This window comes from Trachypithecus francoisi, unplaced genomic scaffold (assembly GCF_009764315.1).
Source record: "Trachypithecus francoisi isolate TF-2019V2 unplaced genomic scaffold, Tfra_2.0 Lachesis_group16, whole genome shotgun sequence".
Classification (NCBI taxonomy): Eukaryota; Metazoa; Chordata; class Mammalia; order Primates; family Cercopithecidae; genus Trachypithecus; species Trachypithecus francoisi.
In genome coordinates, this window is record NW_022681461.1 from 87,646,183 (window position 1) to 87,660,921 (window position 14,739).

Here is a 14,739-nt window from a genome sequence, read left to right on the forward strand (position 1 = left end):
TTCTGCTTATTTCCTCACTGTCTTTCCACAGTCTGTCTCTGTCTGGTGCGTGGTGGGGGAGACGAGGTGAGTACTGCCATACGTTTGCACAGTATCCGATGTTGTTAAAAGTACAGCAACAGGCCGGGCGCGGTGGCTCAAGCCTGTAATCCCAGCACTTTGGGAGGCCGAGACGGGCGGATCACAAGGTCAGGAGATCGAGACCATCCTGGCTAACATGGTGAAACCCCGTCTCTACTAAAAATACAAAAAAAAAACTAGCCGGGCGAGGTGGCGGGCGCCTGTAGTCCCAGCTACTTGGGAGGCTGAGGCAGGAGAATGGCGTAAACCCGGGAGGCGGAGCTTGCAGTGAGCTGAGATCTGGCCACTGCACTCCAGTCCCGGTGACAGAGCGAGACTCCGCCTCAAAAAAAAAAAAAAAAAAAAGTACAGCAACATTGCAGTTACCTTTCTAATAGCAGGTCTTGGATTTCTCCTGTTCTAGCCACCCAGATGACTATCTCAGAGATTTTCCTTACTTGGCTCATTTTAAGGGTCTTCCTAAAATGCATCTGTTCAGAAAATCCAAAAGCCAGATCTGAGGAGAGTTCTTTTTTTTTTTTTTTTTTTTTTTAATGTTTTCAACAACGCTTTAAAGATAAAGTCAGGACTTAGAAGTAGTAAATCATCATCAGTTTACTTTACTACTAATAAGCACTCATAGCTCATAATTGTGAGATTACTGTTGTGGCTGGGAAGAATCTGTGGCATCCAGCAGGTGGTGGCGAATCCCTCTCTCTCCCCAGGTGGACATGGAAGCGTTCCTCACACTGACTGACGGTGACTTGAAGGAGCTGGGAATTAAGACAGATGGGTCCAGGCAGCAGATTCTGGCAGCGATTTCTGAACTGAATGCAGGCAAGGTACTGTTCTCTGTTTCTTGTATTTCCGTGTTTCAGACATCTGAGAGCTTCACCAGGGTCCTGGGATCTCGAGAAGGTCTTACTTCCTCTCCTCTGTCATATCTGACAGTGAGCAAGCACTCACTACCTCCCAGCATGGTCTCTTCCCCCATAAAGTTTCTCCCCAGATTGAGCTGAAATCTTCACTTAGCTAATATCAATGCACAGGGCTGGGTGTGGCCCTCGGGAGTGCTGTGAAAGCAGAGCCTTTGAGCCTTTGATACAGACAGGCCTTGGGGTCAGGCTGGCCTGGGTTTGAATCCCAGCTCCTTCACTTATTCACTGTGTGGTGTGAGGTGAACACCTCTCTGAGCCTCGCTGTCCCCATCTGTAGGGTGGGGATGGTGGTGGTGTGTCAAGGACTAAAATGCTCAGCAGAGCTCCTGGCACACAGACAGCCGTCAGTCACTATTGTCGGCTTCCCACGTTTTTGTCTCATGTTAAATTTCTCATCAGCTTTAAAACTAAAAATATCAATGCTCCCACCCCACGCCCACCCAGAGCCACACACACACCAAAAACAAAAAGAACCACAAAAATAAAGACAAATCACCACTCACTTTGCAAGCTTCATTGTAGTTGCTGTTGGGTTTTTGGAACTCCTTTGCTGTCTGCTTTTTTTCTTAATATAGGGTGGCTTTTTTTTTTTCCAGCAACAATGTGCAGTACCTGTTTACCTGCTGCTTTCTCACACTTTGCCTAATAGCTTTCCACTTGCTGGACAAAAGTCTCATGCCTGGAATTTTGTTATTATGAATATTGCCATAGTGGACATCTCTGCCTTTTTCCCCTTCCTTCCTTCCTTCCTTCCTTCCTTCCTTCCTTCCTTCCTTCCTTCCTTCCTTCCTTCCTTGCTTCCCTCCCTCCCTCCCTCTTTCCTTCCTTCCTTCCTTCCTTCCTTTCCTCCCTCCCTCCTCCCTCCCTCCCTCCCTCCCTCTCTCTGTGTTCCACAGTATGCAGAGATATCAGAGAGCATGTCCACTTTTATGGTTCTTTATGTTGCTGGACTATGCACAGAAATATTGAACAGACACATAGCACAAGCAGCAAATAAATATTTACATGGTACTTTATCATCTACAAATCACTACATATGTTTCCTCATCAGTCCTGGAGACAGCCCAAGGAGGCCGGTGTCCTTACACTTACTTCATCTGGCTGGCAAGGGTGCACAGTCTAGGGAGGGGAGCATGGTGCCCAGGTCACACGGTGGTGGGCAGTGTGGGGAGACTCTAAACCCAGGCTTCCTGGCCTCTTTCTCTTCACCTCTCTGCAGCACTGTGCTGTGCAGAGGCGGCTCCTCTCAGCCCTGCCAGGATTGCAGGCGGTGGTTTTTGTTGTCACTGTCGTCATTCCTATTTCCTGCCTGAAGGCTATGAGGTGATCCTTCAAAGGGATGCCCTTAGCATTGCTTTGGGCATCTCAGGGCCAAGTAGTTTTCCTCCAGTCTTTTCTAGTTCCTTCTCCTCTGTAAATGGCCGGATTCTAAACATTTCTTGGTTGTTGCATGGGCCTGGACCACCTCACTTTACATATAGGGAAGCCCAGGCTCAGAGTTGGGCAGTGATGCCTGACTTCCGGACCAGCACCGCTTCTGCTCTGCTGTTAGATGTCGGCGGGGAGGGCAGGGGGTTAAGGCGGGTATGGAGTTTGTCAGAGGCAGGCAGATCTCGGCTGTTAGGAAGGGCATCATCCAAGAAACTGAAGCCTGAGGGTGGCTCACAGAAGGTGAATCAACCAGAACAATTTCTAAAGACTGGGGCATTGATTTAGTCATGAAAAAGAGCCTTTATGTCTCAGGCACCGTGTGAGTATTGACCATTCAGAATCAGTCTGTGCCTCACGTTGTGCTCTGAGCATGTCATACATTATAGTCATTCATTTAATCCTTACGAAAGCCGCTGAAGTCAGTTTCAGTTTATAGATGAGGAAACCAAGGCTCAGAGAAGTTGAGGAACTCACCCAAGGACTCCAGCTGCCTCAGTGTAACTAACCCACAGCACATAAAGGAGAGGCAGGTGGTACTGTGAGAGCTCCTGGCTTGGAGTCAGGGCTGAGAAGATATCCCTGAGGGAGTGGCAAGGCAGCTGAGACCTGAAGCAAGAGTGGAAACCAATAGAAAAGTGCGGAGCAGGCAGAGGTAGGCACACATGCAAAGGCCCTGTGGTGAGGTGTGCAGTGTGTTTGAAGAATAAAGGAATGACTGGAGCACAGAGCAAGAGACATGAGATGTGGGGAGGCCCAAAGGACAGAGCAAGGCCCCCAAGGTGGTAAAGGATGACACCGTCAAGTAAGGGAAAGGCCTTTGGGGAGGAGAGGTGGCTGAGGGATGGCGGGGCCGTGAAGGGCTGTGGCCCAGGCGTTAGAGGAACCTTTCTCCACCTGGCCTCCAGAGGCCAGATGTGTGAACCAAGGAAAGGGTGGAGTGGGGAAAATCCAAGCTTAAGCCAGTTAAGGAAGAAGGACAGAAAAGGCTCTGGAGGCAGGGCCAGTGAGAGGACAGGCCGGGAGCTGATGCCACCAGATGGCAACTGCTAATGCTTCCAGAACCTCCCCTCTGCCCTCTGTGACTGTGGCCTCCTTGGCCCAGGATCACAAAAAGCAGACAGACTGGGCTAGTTTGCAAACCTTAGGAAACTTAACTGACATCATCAGAGTGAATAATGTGACATCTTGAGCCCATCCCGATAGAGGACATTGTTCTTAAAGTTTATACAGACTAGAGCCTTTTTTCAGTTTCCTCTCAAATTCATCCCCTCTTCCCCCCATTCCCTGTTCTATGACAGTCTGCATCCTATACTAAACAGGCCCCATCAGGAGAAGCAGAAGGGACAGCTGTTAGTGGTCCTGCTTCGGGGCCTAGCTCACCAGCTCCCAACCAAGAGGCCCAGGTGCCTGTGACATGCCAGACCGAGAGCACCACTCAATCCCACCCATGTCCCTCCAGCAGGCAGCATCCACCCTGCAAAGTCAGGCAGTTCCACACAGTAATAGGTACAAGGAGAAGGAGCCGATCTGAACCACCTCCCTGGAGAAAGACCCTGTTATTCAAGAGTAAATAGTACCAGAGAAAGTCCTCTGAAAGTGAGGACCATGTATCATCATGAGTCATCGAGAAAAGGCATGTTTAGGAGAAGTATAATAGTACAAAAGCAAATTTAACTTCTGCTGCATTATTCTAAGTTAGCACTGCAACTGCGTGCTGGTTCTCAGATGTGCAAAGAGCTCCTCAGGCCAAAGGTGGCTTCCAAGAGCCAGTTCACTGTGCTTACAGCCTTCAGATGCTCTGGGCCTTGGCTCTTCTAGACTGGACTTGCCTAACCTTGACATCAAGCGTTCCTGCCTCTTTGGTTTTGCTATAGGGCATGAATTTCTCTTTGTAACATTCATACTTTTTCTTTTGCAACGCAAGCTTGGCCAACCAAGAGAGAGTACCCATTATGGCTCTTGTGCTCTGTACACATTGGAGAGCCTAGATCAGGACACATGAGATGGGGAGGCCCAGCTTTCCTTCCCTGCAGTGTCTTTCTAGCTGTGGCCCACAGCACACTGGTGGGTTTTAGAATCCGTTTAATGGGGCATGAGTAGCACATTTTAGGAAGTAAAATAGAAAATAGCAACATGCTTTTGCAGATAGAAAGGACAAAATGTTTCAGTTATATATGTTTACATGAAAACAGGGTGTGATATAAAATGCATTTTTTACACAATCAATAAGATTGAGCATTTTGGCCTAAAATTTTTTTAAGTGAGTATTAACCAAACACCTGCCTCATAATATAATAACATCAGCAAGTCTTATTAGGCATAGTAATATTAGCAAAGCTTGTGGACTCTCAGCCTGCAAGCCACGTCACTTGCAGATGAACCCACCCCAGTACTGGAATTGTAATGTGTGCTCGAGTCTGCTCATTAGTTTGTTAGCTTTGGATGAGTTATATATTGGAGGTTTATCAGAAATGAGGAGTTAGTTGGTCCTAAGTCATTGTTTCTTTCTGTTGCCCTTTTTTTGTGGTTGTCACTGCAGTGCATATGATTTTATTAAATTTACACAGTACCAAAATGGTGAAAATAATTTCTTTAAGAAATCACAATCCAATCGCTCAGAGGCCAACACTGTTCACCTTTGGGCAGATTACTCTGCAGTGTTTTGTGTCCTTTTTCTTTGTTTTTTCTTTTTTAAAGAGATGGGGTCTTCCTGTGTTACCCAGGCTGGCCTCAAAGGATCTTCCCACCTCAGTCTCTTGAGTAGCTTGGATTATGAGCACGTATCACCACACCCTTAAATTTTTTAAAAAATATGACTGAGATAAATTTGGGTCTGTAATTTTATCTCCTGCTTTCTTTAATATGAAATATATGCAGCTACTCATGTCATTAAGAACTCTTTTTCATATAAATTTGCATAGATGTGCTAAAATTAATTTTTAAAAAATTCCTACCTGTTGGTTATGTAGATTTTCAAACTTTGTATAAATGGTGCTGCAATGGACAGCTTTGTGTCTAAGGCCTTCTAATCATCTCCTCACAGTAGATGTCTGAAAGTGGAATTACTGAATCAAAGTGTCAGAATCAAGGTATATGTATAGCTGAATAACTTTCTGGAAAGAGCCAGTGAACAGTTCCACTGGCTGTGAGTGTGTGAGAGTTTGTTGTTCGTTTCACTGCAGCTTTGCCAGTATTACATCAGTTTGTTTTTTAATCTTTATTAATTTGATAGGCAAAAAAAGGTACCTTGTTTTAATTTGCATTTTTTGAAATACTAGATATGTGAACCTTTTTTCTACATGTAATGGCTGTTTTTTTTTTCCTTTTGAGAGTTATCAGGCAGGTCCTTTAAAACTCAGGGGTTTTTAAAGGGCAATTATCGTTATCATCTTCAATCAGTTGTAGATGCAGGAAACAATTATGGTTTTAATCATCTGCAGCTCCCTCCTAAGGTTAGCAGGCAGCGAGGGCCCGAACCCTGTCTTGCCCTGACCTCATTTCTCAGGCGATTAAGGCTAAGGTGGTGTTTAATAATAAAATTGTTGTCAACCCTTCCATTTACACTTTAGCCCTCTGCAGTTTGCACAGTGCCACCCCATTCATTATCTCAGGGTGAGCTTCAGTGCAGCCCTGGCAGGTCACATTATCCCCATTTTACAGATACTTAGCGGAAAAGGGGTGGGCCTGGGATGCTGGCGCTAATCAGTGGTAGAGTGGGGATTCCAGATGCTCTGACTTGGCATCAAATGCTCTGTCATACCCTCCAGCCTTTGGATTGTGTTGATGGAATCTGGAGGGCATTTTTCCAGCTTATTTAAAATTGTTTGGATGGGTTGGGATGAAGGGAGAATCTTACTGTCCTCTTGAGTCTAGGAGGCCTCATCAGCACAAGACGTGTCTATGTGGGGGTCTGGAGAGGGGCCCCTCTGGCCTATGGAGAGCCCATGAAATGAAAGTAAGTTTGAAGTCTGGGCTCATTCAGTGGATTTTCCCCCCTTTTCACTCTTAGTAGAGAACAATCTACCAGAGATGATACATTTTTAATTTAATTTACATTTTGACCATATTTATTAATTTTTAAAAATATGTTTACTCTGCTGCTGCCCTCTGAGGATAGGACCTGTCTGCTTCCAGCTACCCACACAAGGTCTGATGGGGAAATGTGCTAAAATTAATTTTTAAAAATTTCCTACCTGTTGCTTATACAGATTTTCAAACTGCTGCAATGGACAGCTTTGTGTCTGAGGCCTTCTGACAATCCCATAGCCATCACATGAGGGACTGTTATCATCCCTGTTTTGTAGATGAGGAAACCAAGGCCCAGGGAGATGAAGTATCTTGCTCAGCGTGACCCTGCTAGCAAATGGGAGAAATGGGCTCTAAACCTAGACTGTGACAGGGTCTCGCTCTGTTGCCCAGGCTGGACTTGACCTCCTGGGCTCAAGTGATCCTCCCACCTCAGTCTCCAAGTAGCTGGGACTACAGGTGCATGCCACCATGCCCAGCCCAGTCTCTGTTCTTTGTTGTTGTTGTTGTTTTTAATTTTTTATTTCCATAGATTATTGGGGAACAGATGGTGTTTAGTTACATGAGTAAGTTCTTTAGTGGTGGTTTGTGAGATTTTGGTGCACCCATCACCCAAGCAGTGTACACTGCACCCTATATGTAGTCTTTTATCCCTCACCCCCTTCCCGTCCTTTCCCCGTCTATCCCCCAAAGTCCATTGTGTCATTCTTAATGCCTTTGCATTCTCCTAGCTTAGCTCCTACTTACACGTGAGAACATACGATGTTTGGTTACTTCAGTCCTGAGTTACTTCACTTAGAGTAATAGTCTCCAGTCTCATCCAGGTCACTGCAAATGCCATTAATTCATCCCTTTTTATGGCTGTGTAGTATTCCATCATATATATATATATGTGTGTGTGTGTGTGTGTGTGTGTGTATACACACACACACACACACACACCACAGTTTCTTTATCCACTCGATGATTGATGGGCATTTGGGTTGGTTCCACGATTTTGCAACTGTGAGTTGTGCTGCTATAGACATGTGTGTGCAAGTATCTTTTTCATATAATGGCTTCTTTTCCTCTGGGTAGATACCCAGTGGTGGGATTGCGGGATCAAATGGTAGTTCTACTTTTAGTTCTATAAGGAATCTCCATACTGTTTTCCATAGTGGTGGTACTAGTTTATATTCCCACCAGCAATGTAAAAGTGTTCCCTTTTCACCACCTCCATGCCAACATCTACTGTTTTTTTATTTTTTTTGTTATGGCCATTCTTGCAGGAGTAAGGTGGTATCACATTATGGTTCTGATTTACGTTTCCCTGATCATTAATGATGTTGAGCATTTTTTCATGTTTGTTGGCCATTTGCATATCTTCTTTTGAAAATTGTCTATTCATGTCCTTAGCCCACTTTTTGATGGGATTGTTTGTTTTTTTCTTGTTGAAAAAGACAAAGAATTTGTCTTTTTTGTTGATTTGGTTGAGTTCATTGTCGATTACGGATATTAGTCCTTTGTCAGATGTATAGATTGTGAAGATTTTTTTCCCACTCTGTGGGTTGTCTTGTACTCTGCTGACTGTTCCTTTTGCCATGCAAAAGCTCTTTAGTTTAATTAAGTCCCAGCAATTTACCTTTGTTTTTATTGCATTTGCTTTTGGGTTCTTGGTCATGAAATCCTTGCCTAAGGGTTTCATGTAGAAGGGTTTTTCCAATGTTACCTTCTAGAATTTTTATAGTTTCAGGTCTTAGATTTAAATACTTAATCCATCTTGAGTTGATTTTTGAATAAGGTGAGAGCTGAGGATGTAGTTTCATTCTCCTACATGTGGCTACATAGGTTGAAAAAGGTGTCCTTTCCCCACTTTATGTTTCTGTTTGCTTTGTCAAAGGTCAGTTGGCTGTAAGTATTTGGGTTTATTTCTGGGTTCTCTATTCTGTTCCTTTGGTCTATATGCCTATTTTTATACCAGTACCATGCTGTTTTGGTGACTGTGGCCTTATAGTATAGTTTGAAATCAGGTAACGTGATGCCTCCAGATTTGTTCTTTTTGCTTAGTCTTGTTTTGGCTATGTGGGCTCTTTTTCAGTGCCATATGAATTTTGGAATTGTTTTTTTCTAATTTTGTGAAGAATGATGGTGATATTTTGATGGGAATTGCATTGAATTTGTAGATTGCTTTGGCAGTGTGGGCGTTTTCACAATATTGCTTCTTTCCATCCATGAGCATGGGATGTGTTTCCACTTGTTTGTGTCATCTATGATTTATTTCAGCAGTGTTTTCTAGTTTTCCTTGTAGAGGTTTTTCACCTCCTTGGTTAGGTATATTCCTAAGTGTTTTATTTATTTATTTATTGATTGATTGATTGATTGATTGATTGATTGCAGCTATTATAAAAGGGGTTGAGTTCTTGATTCGATTCTCAGCTTGGTCGGTGTTGTATAGAAGAGCTACCGATTTGTGTATATTAATTTTGTATCTGGAAACTTTGCTGAATTCTTTTATCAGTTCTAGGAGCTTTCTGGAGCTGTCTTTAGGGTTTTCTAGGTAAACAATCATGTTATCAGCAAACAGTGACAGTTTGACTTCCTGTCTGGTTGCTCTGGGTAGGACTCAGTCTCTGTTCTTAATCTCTGAGTATTGATGCCTCTGAGCCTGGTATGCAGTGATGATGTTTTCTGGGCTTAACGGAACATTCACATCCACCCTCTTTTCTCATCTGAAAATGTGTGTATAGGGGGCAGGGGGCGTTGTAGGAATAGAGTGAGAACTGAATCTCTGTGAAGACAAATCTGGCAGCTTTTGGGCAAAGGGAAGCAAAGGCAGTTTAAAGTCTTATCCTGTAGCAGAAGGAAACTGGGCTCCCGTTGAATTTTCTGAAAATCTGAGGACTGGAAAGATGCACAGAGGCGCAGGAAAGGAGACCTCGAATCTGGGCCATGTGACTCGGGAAGAGTCAGTCCTGCCCCGGGCTCAGCCTCCCGCTCTGTCCAGGGGTTTGGGGTCCTGCATCCCGGGGCTTCTGCAGCATTGACAGGCTGTGATGGTGGGTGCTGGGGAGATTCTGACTCAGTATGTTTTTATTGAACTCGGTACTCTTTCAATTAGATAATTTATTTTCCCCAAGACGCCCATGGGTTTTTCAAGTATGAGTTGAACATTAACAACACTGTGTCAATTGAATTAATGGTTAAAAGGTTTAATAAGACTTTCTGTGTCTGTTTTCAATTTCCTCCACAGGGACGCGAGAGACAAATTTTACAGGAAACCATTCACAACTTTCACTCTTCCTTTGAGAGCAGTGCCAGCAACACCAGGGCCCCTGGCAACAGCCCCTGTGCGTGATCCTCCTTCCTGCGGCCACCAGCGTGAGCTCTCTGAATCCCGGGACCCCTTCACATGGCCACGGCCCCAGCCCTGCCCCCGTCACACTGCTGTTGCTTAGTCACGTTGTTCCCTTTGCTTGGGATGCCTGCTTCACGTCCACTGCATTCGTTGGTAGTACTTGTTGCTGCAACGAACTTCAACACACAGAGACAGATTCCCATGTAACAGTCCAGTGGGGGTGCTTCTGGTCGGCAGGTTGGGTCACTCAGTGATGCAGGCACTCAACTCCTTTCATCCTGTGCTCCGCCCTCCCTGGGAGCCTCAGAGTTTGCTTCTGGCTGGCAGCAAGGGAAAGGGACGATGGAGAAGGCACAGCTGCTTCTTACCTGCTTTGCTCTTAACCGACACACATCACTCCTGCTCACGTCCCCTTGGCTGCTGTTAGTCATGTGACCCCACCTGGATGTAGAGGAGGCCGGGATGTGCAGTCTCCACATAGTGGCTTCCCAGCAACAACTTTTAACTTAGATGGGGGGTATGTATTATGGTGAGAGGTTAGCCCTCCTGCCACATCGTCCCTTAAAACTTCTAAGTTGTCCCTCCTGGTCCAAGTCACCTGTCAGATGGAGTCTTTTTGACCCCTTTCAGCCGCTGGGTCCCTCAGTGCTATGTGTGTGACTGCTCTAGCATTCCACTGCACCTGCTGCATACAGCTTACAGCACGCGTTCAAGATGCATATGTCAAATGCGTTTTTCTTTATTGCAGAGACAGTCTATTATAGAAGGAAAGAAGTAGAGGCCTGCTGTGTGGATCCCTTCTTCTTCCTAACTTTCAGTTTGCTTATCTGCAAAGTGGAGGGTCAGACCAGATGATGCTCTGGTACTCCACAGTGCTCACCCGTATCACTGCAGGGCTTTCTGCACTGAAAGTGGAAGCAGAAGACTAATGGGTCACATTGTGAAAGTCCTCTGGTGCTCAAAGGTTCTAGGCAAAGAAATGAAAATTTGGAATTTTTTCTACATCCTGTCAATGCTGTGTTCCTCAAAAGGGAATTGGCTTGTGTAGTTTCCTACCATATCATATTATACTAAATTAGAGGGGCCCTGACTTTTAAAACCCGGTGGCTTTCTGAAATATTTTCCATTGAGTGACTAATTCAGCCAGTGCTTGTTGCATTTATGTTAGATACCAGGTGCCGAGTGTGCAGACACCATCCAGAGCCTTCAGGCTCTCGACGGGCAAGAGAACACCTGTAAATAGATGGTCCCGACATTGAGAAGCAGCATGGTAGAGTGAGCAGACCTTGTGCTCTGGACTCAGGTTCAAAGTTCAGATGCAGCTCAATGGCCTCTTAGTTGGAGCTTAGAACCAGTGTGCCCAAAGTGCTGGGTCTGCAGGAAGTACCCAGTAGATGGTAGGCTGCACAGAATTCTAATCTCTACCCTGAGCAGTGCTGAGCCACAAGTTGGTCTCCTTGGGAGGTGCCATCTCTCATCTGTCTCTCCCCCAGCCATGAAAGCCCACTCCCCTATGCTGGCTTTCAGAGGACATCGTTACCTTACTGCCCAGAGCCTCGTCGTTTTCTTCCCCTGCCCTCATAGTGGGTGTTTTTCCTCTAAGTCCTCAGCCTTCCACCCACAGAAGCCAACTTTCCACAGGACTGAAGACAAAGTATTTCATTTAGCTGTTACTGACAGACACCTTTACAAAGGTTTCTCATGTTCCAGCCTTTTTAAGGAGACAACTCATTCGTCCCCTACTGTGTGTTGCAGCTCTATCTTTGTCATTTCATCCTCATGGCCACCCTGGAGGGGGCATCGTGTAACCTCATCTCGCACATTGGGAACTGGATGCTTAGGAGAGGGAAGCTGCTTGCCAGTTAAACAGCCCAGAAGGAGCAGATCTGGGCTCAGAACTGGACCTGGTGGGCTTGCAAGCCTGTGCCTTTTCCACTAACTCCTATAGACTCTCGGAGCTAGAAGCACTTCAGATTCTTGTTTTAATTTACTGATGGCTTCAGGGATTAACAGTAGGCCTAGAATTGTTTGCCTCTGAAATTCATGGCCCCTGACGTTATGTACTTTGAGGTTTTGTGCCTGCTTTTTGCTGTGGTGCTGTTGTTTTCATCATCATATATGAAATATATGTGGTATAGCTTCCACTCAGTAAGTCTGATTGAACACCGGTGATACGCAGCTGTGCCGGGGGGTCACCTTCCCACAAATGTAGACCTCCATGAACTCAGTGGATGACCCTGGACGGAGCGGGGCTATTCCCGTTTTGCAGACAGGACAGCAGAGGCTCCAGACAATGCTTCTCTTTTCTTTTTCACTGGACTCAAGTGTCCGAGGCTTTTCCTCCTAGGAGGTTTGTGTGCTGGTTCACAAGAGGCCCCTGGCACCCTTTCTGGGCATGTTTGGATGTGGATGGTAGGGAAGAGAAAGGCACCCCAGCGGCGGCATGTGCGCAGGCAGCACGAAACGTGTAGGCTATAGATCGTCAGGGAGGAGGGGTCAGTTGGGTGCTTGTTTTTGTGATTTTTGGTCCTTGATCACCCCCTTCGCTTCCCACATGTGTCCCCAGCCTGCCTTCAGGAGGCTGCGCCCCCCAACAAGAAGCACCTCCCTTGCTCGTTGACCTTCACCAGCATTTCCCAAAAGTGTGCTCCTTGGAACCCTAGTTCCACAGGATGTTAATAGGTTTTCCATAAAAGTAGGGTGCATATGTGAAAGTGGGGTGAGGTTCCCTGGTCAAGTAGGTTTGGCAGACACTAAGTTAAAGCGAGCTACGTGATCATCTTTGCTGCAGGCCTCTCATAACCTTCAGCATGCCCACACGTGTCAGGCCTCTTCACAGGACCAAGAAGCTCGTAGCATCTCCCACATTACTCTCATCACTTCTCCAAGGTGCTTTTGCAAGACTGGAATTCCTTGGACACCACTGGGGAAGCCCCGCTTTGACTGGAACAGCGGCAGGCAAGAGGCCTCGCAGCCCTGGGAGTGGGTCAGGGCCGTTGGTGGTCACCTTTTTTGTCCCCAGCAGCTCTCTGCAGAGGTGGTCTGCTTGGCAGTGGGACATCGGGACGGGGCCTGCTTTGAGATGGCAGGGTCCCTGTTCCGAAAGCTCTCCAGCCTTGAGGGCATTGAGCTCAGGCTCCACCCTGAGCTCTCCTGTAGGGTGGAGGGCGTTGTTTCCCAGCACCCAGGCAGTGTCTTGCGGGTGTGTCCTGGGTACTGGATGTCCAAGTCCCCGCTGGCCACAGAGGGCTCCTGCCTCTAGTTCAGTGCCGCAAAATTGTATGGAGGCCAGCTGGTTTTGTGAGGAGAATGTTTACTTTTTAATTCTTTTGTTTACCAACATTTACTGAGCGTCTACCCTGTGCGAGCCCCACTCGTATGCTTTGCCTCCAAAGATGAAAAAGGACTTCTCTGCCCTCAAGGGAACCCCACAGTATCTTAGAGGAGACAAGCACGTCTGTGAGATGGTGTGGTGATGAAGCGTGTTGGGTATATGGCTCAGGGAAAGTCATCGATGATGGCTCAGACTCTGCCTGGGCAGACCCCAGAGGAGAGAACTGGAGTGGGGCCTGGAAGGGCAGGTTTAGGCAGGAAAGAGAAAGGGCATCCCAACCGGGGCATGTGCAAAGGCAGCACATAATGTGTAAGTTCTAGATCGTCAGGGAGGAGGCGTCACTTGGGTGCGTGTTTTTCTGGTTTTGGTCCTTTGAAATGAGTGGAAGCAACCTGTTACCCTGGGAAGAGCACGGGACGTAGTCAGACCTAGCGCTGCGTGACGTTGAGCATGTTTCTTACTCCCTTTGAGTCTCAGTTTCCCTTTTGGTTACAAGGAGATAGCAGCCCCCATGGATCAGGTGAAAGTGAAAGCCCTTTTCACACTGGAGCAGTGCAGATGTGGGAAGCCTCAAAGATGGTTGCACATTTTACATCCTTTCATCTCATCTCTCTTCTTTCTTCTCTCCCTTCTGCCCTGACATAGCCATGGCTGGGTGGGTGAGGCCAGAAGAAACTCCCTCCAGCAAGAGGTAGCAGCTGCTGACGTGGCTCTGCTGGCATCGGAGCCCACAGAAGTGAGGAGTGGCCGATGGACCTGCCCCCCAAATGTGCCTGATTCTGGGTCTTGCTGTCAGTGAGATTCCCAGCACGGCAGACAGAAAGGTAGTTTGGCCAAGTCGTAGAAGCTGATCTAGCAGGTAAAAAGGGGGCAGGGAACCCGTCTCTTTTGCTCTTGCCTTGGAGCTGCCTGAAGACATGGGCCAGGCCGGAGGCTGGACAACTTTGGACAGATGTGCTGACCTGTGCTTCCAAGTAGATGCCTCCTGAAGAGCCCAGGACCCTTCCTAGGAGAATTCTGCAGCCAGAATGAAGGTGCCATCAGCAGGAGGTGCTGTGGATCACTCTCCTGTCGCTGTCCTTGTCCATTCCTAGCAAGTTAATCGTGTCTTGTTAACCAGCAGTTCCTGCTCAACGTGTAAAGAGACCTGATATTTTCCCTAATAAAGCTGATACCAAATTTTGCAGGCCTGGCCCTGGGTGAGGTGGGTCCTCTGACCTCAGGGCGCTCTGCTCCTCCTTAACATGCAGACTGAGTGGATTTAGTCCCTGCCTTAATTTCAGCCCCCCAGCAGAGAATCCAGTCCCCAAAATAACAGTTGTTGCCAAAGCTTGGGAATGACAGAAGGGAAATCCACACAGAATCACGGGTAGTGAGCTCGAGCACAAAGCCCAGTTCATTGTTCTCGGCTCTCCTGCCCAGCACCGCGCTTCCTTCCTAAGGCCGAGACCACATCTCCCTGCCCTTGAGAACTCCCTTTCCTCCAGGACCCCCGCCAACTCGGGACCCTGTCCAGTGGAGTGGGGCCATCTCGCATCAGCATAGGGACCCTCCCAGGTGTCCATTTCCTGCTGGAGCCTTTTCCAGGGCAGAGACACAGGGCATGGCCATCCTTG

General features: G+C 46.9%; 1 protein-coding gene across 10 annotated transcripts in view; it reads left to right on the forward strand.

Annotated features, from left to right (window-relative positions):
- The window catches only part of ANKS6 (ankyrin repeat and sterile alpha motif domain containing 6), a 66,191-nt gene extending 51,880 nt beyond the window's left edge, over positions 1-14,311 (forward strand). For 2 of the 10 annotated variants that reach the window (XM_033237994.1, XM_033237995.1), the window contains exons 14-16: positions 786-902; positions 9,685-9,781; positions 13,769-14,311. In XM_033237994.1, coding sequence (XP_033093885.1) covers positions 786-902; positions 9,685-9,781; positions 13,769-13,818 — 264 coding nt within the window. In that variant the 3' untranslated portion in view covers positions 13,819-14,311. The other 8 variants (XR_004443651.1, XM_033237998.1, XM_033237996.1 and 5 more) reach the window with 8 other exon arrangements.
- The last annotated feature ends 428 nt before the right edge of the window (positions 14,312-14,739 follow it).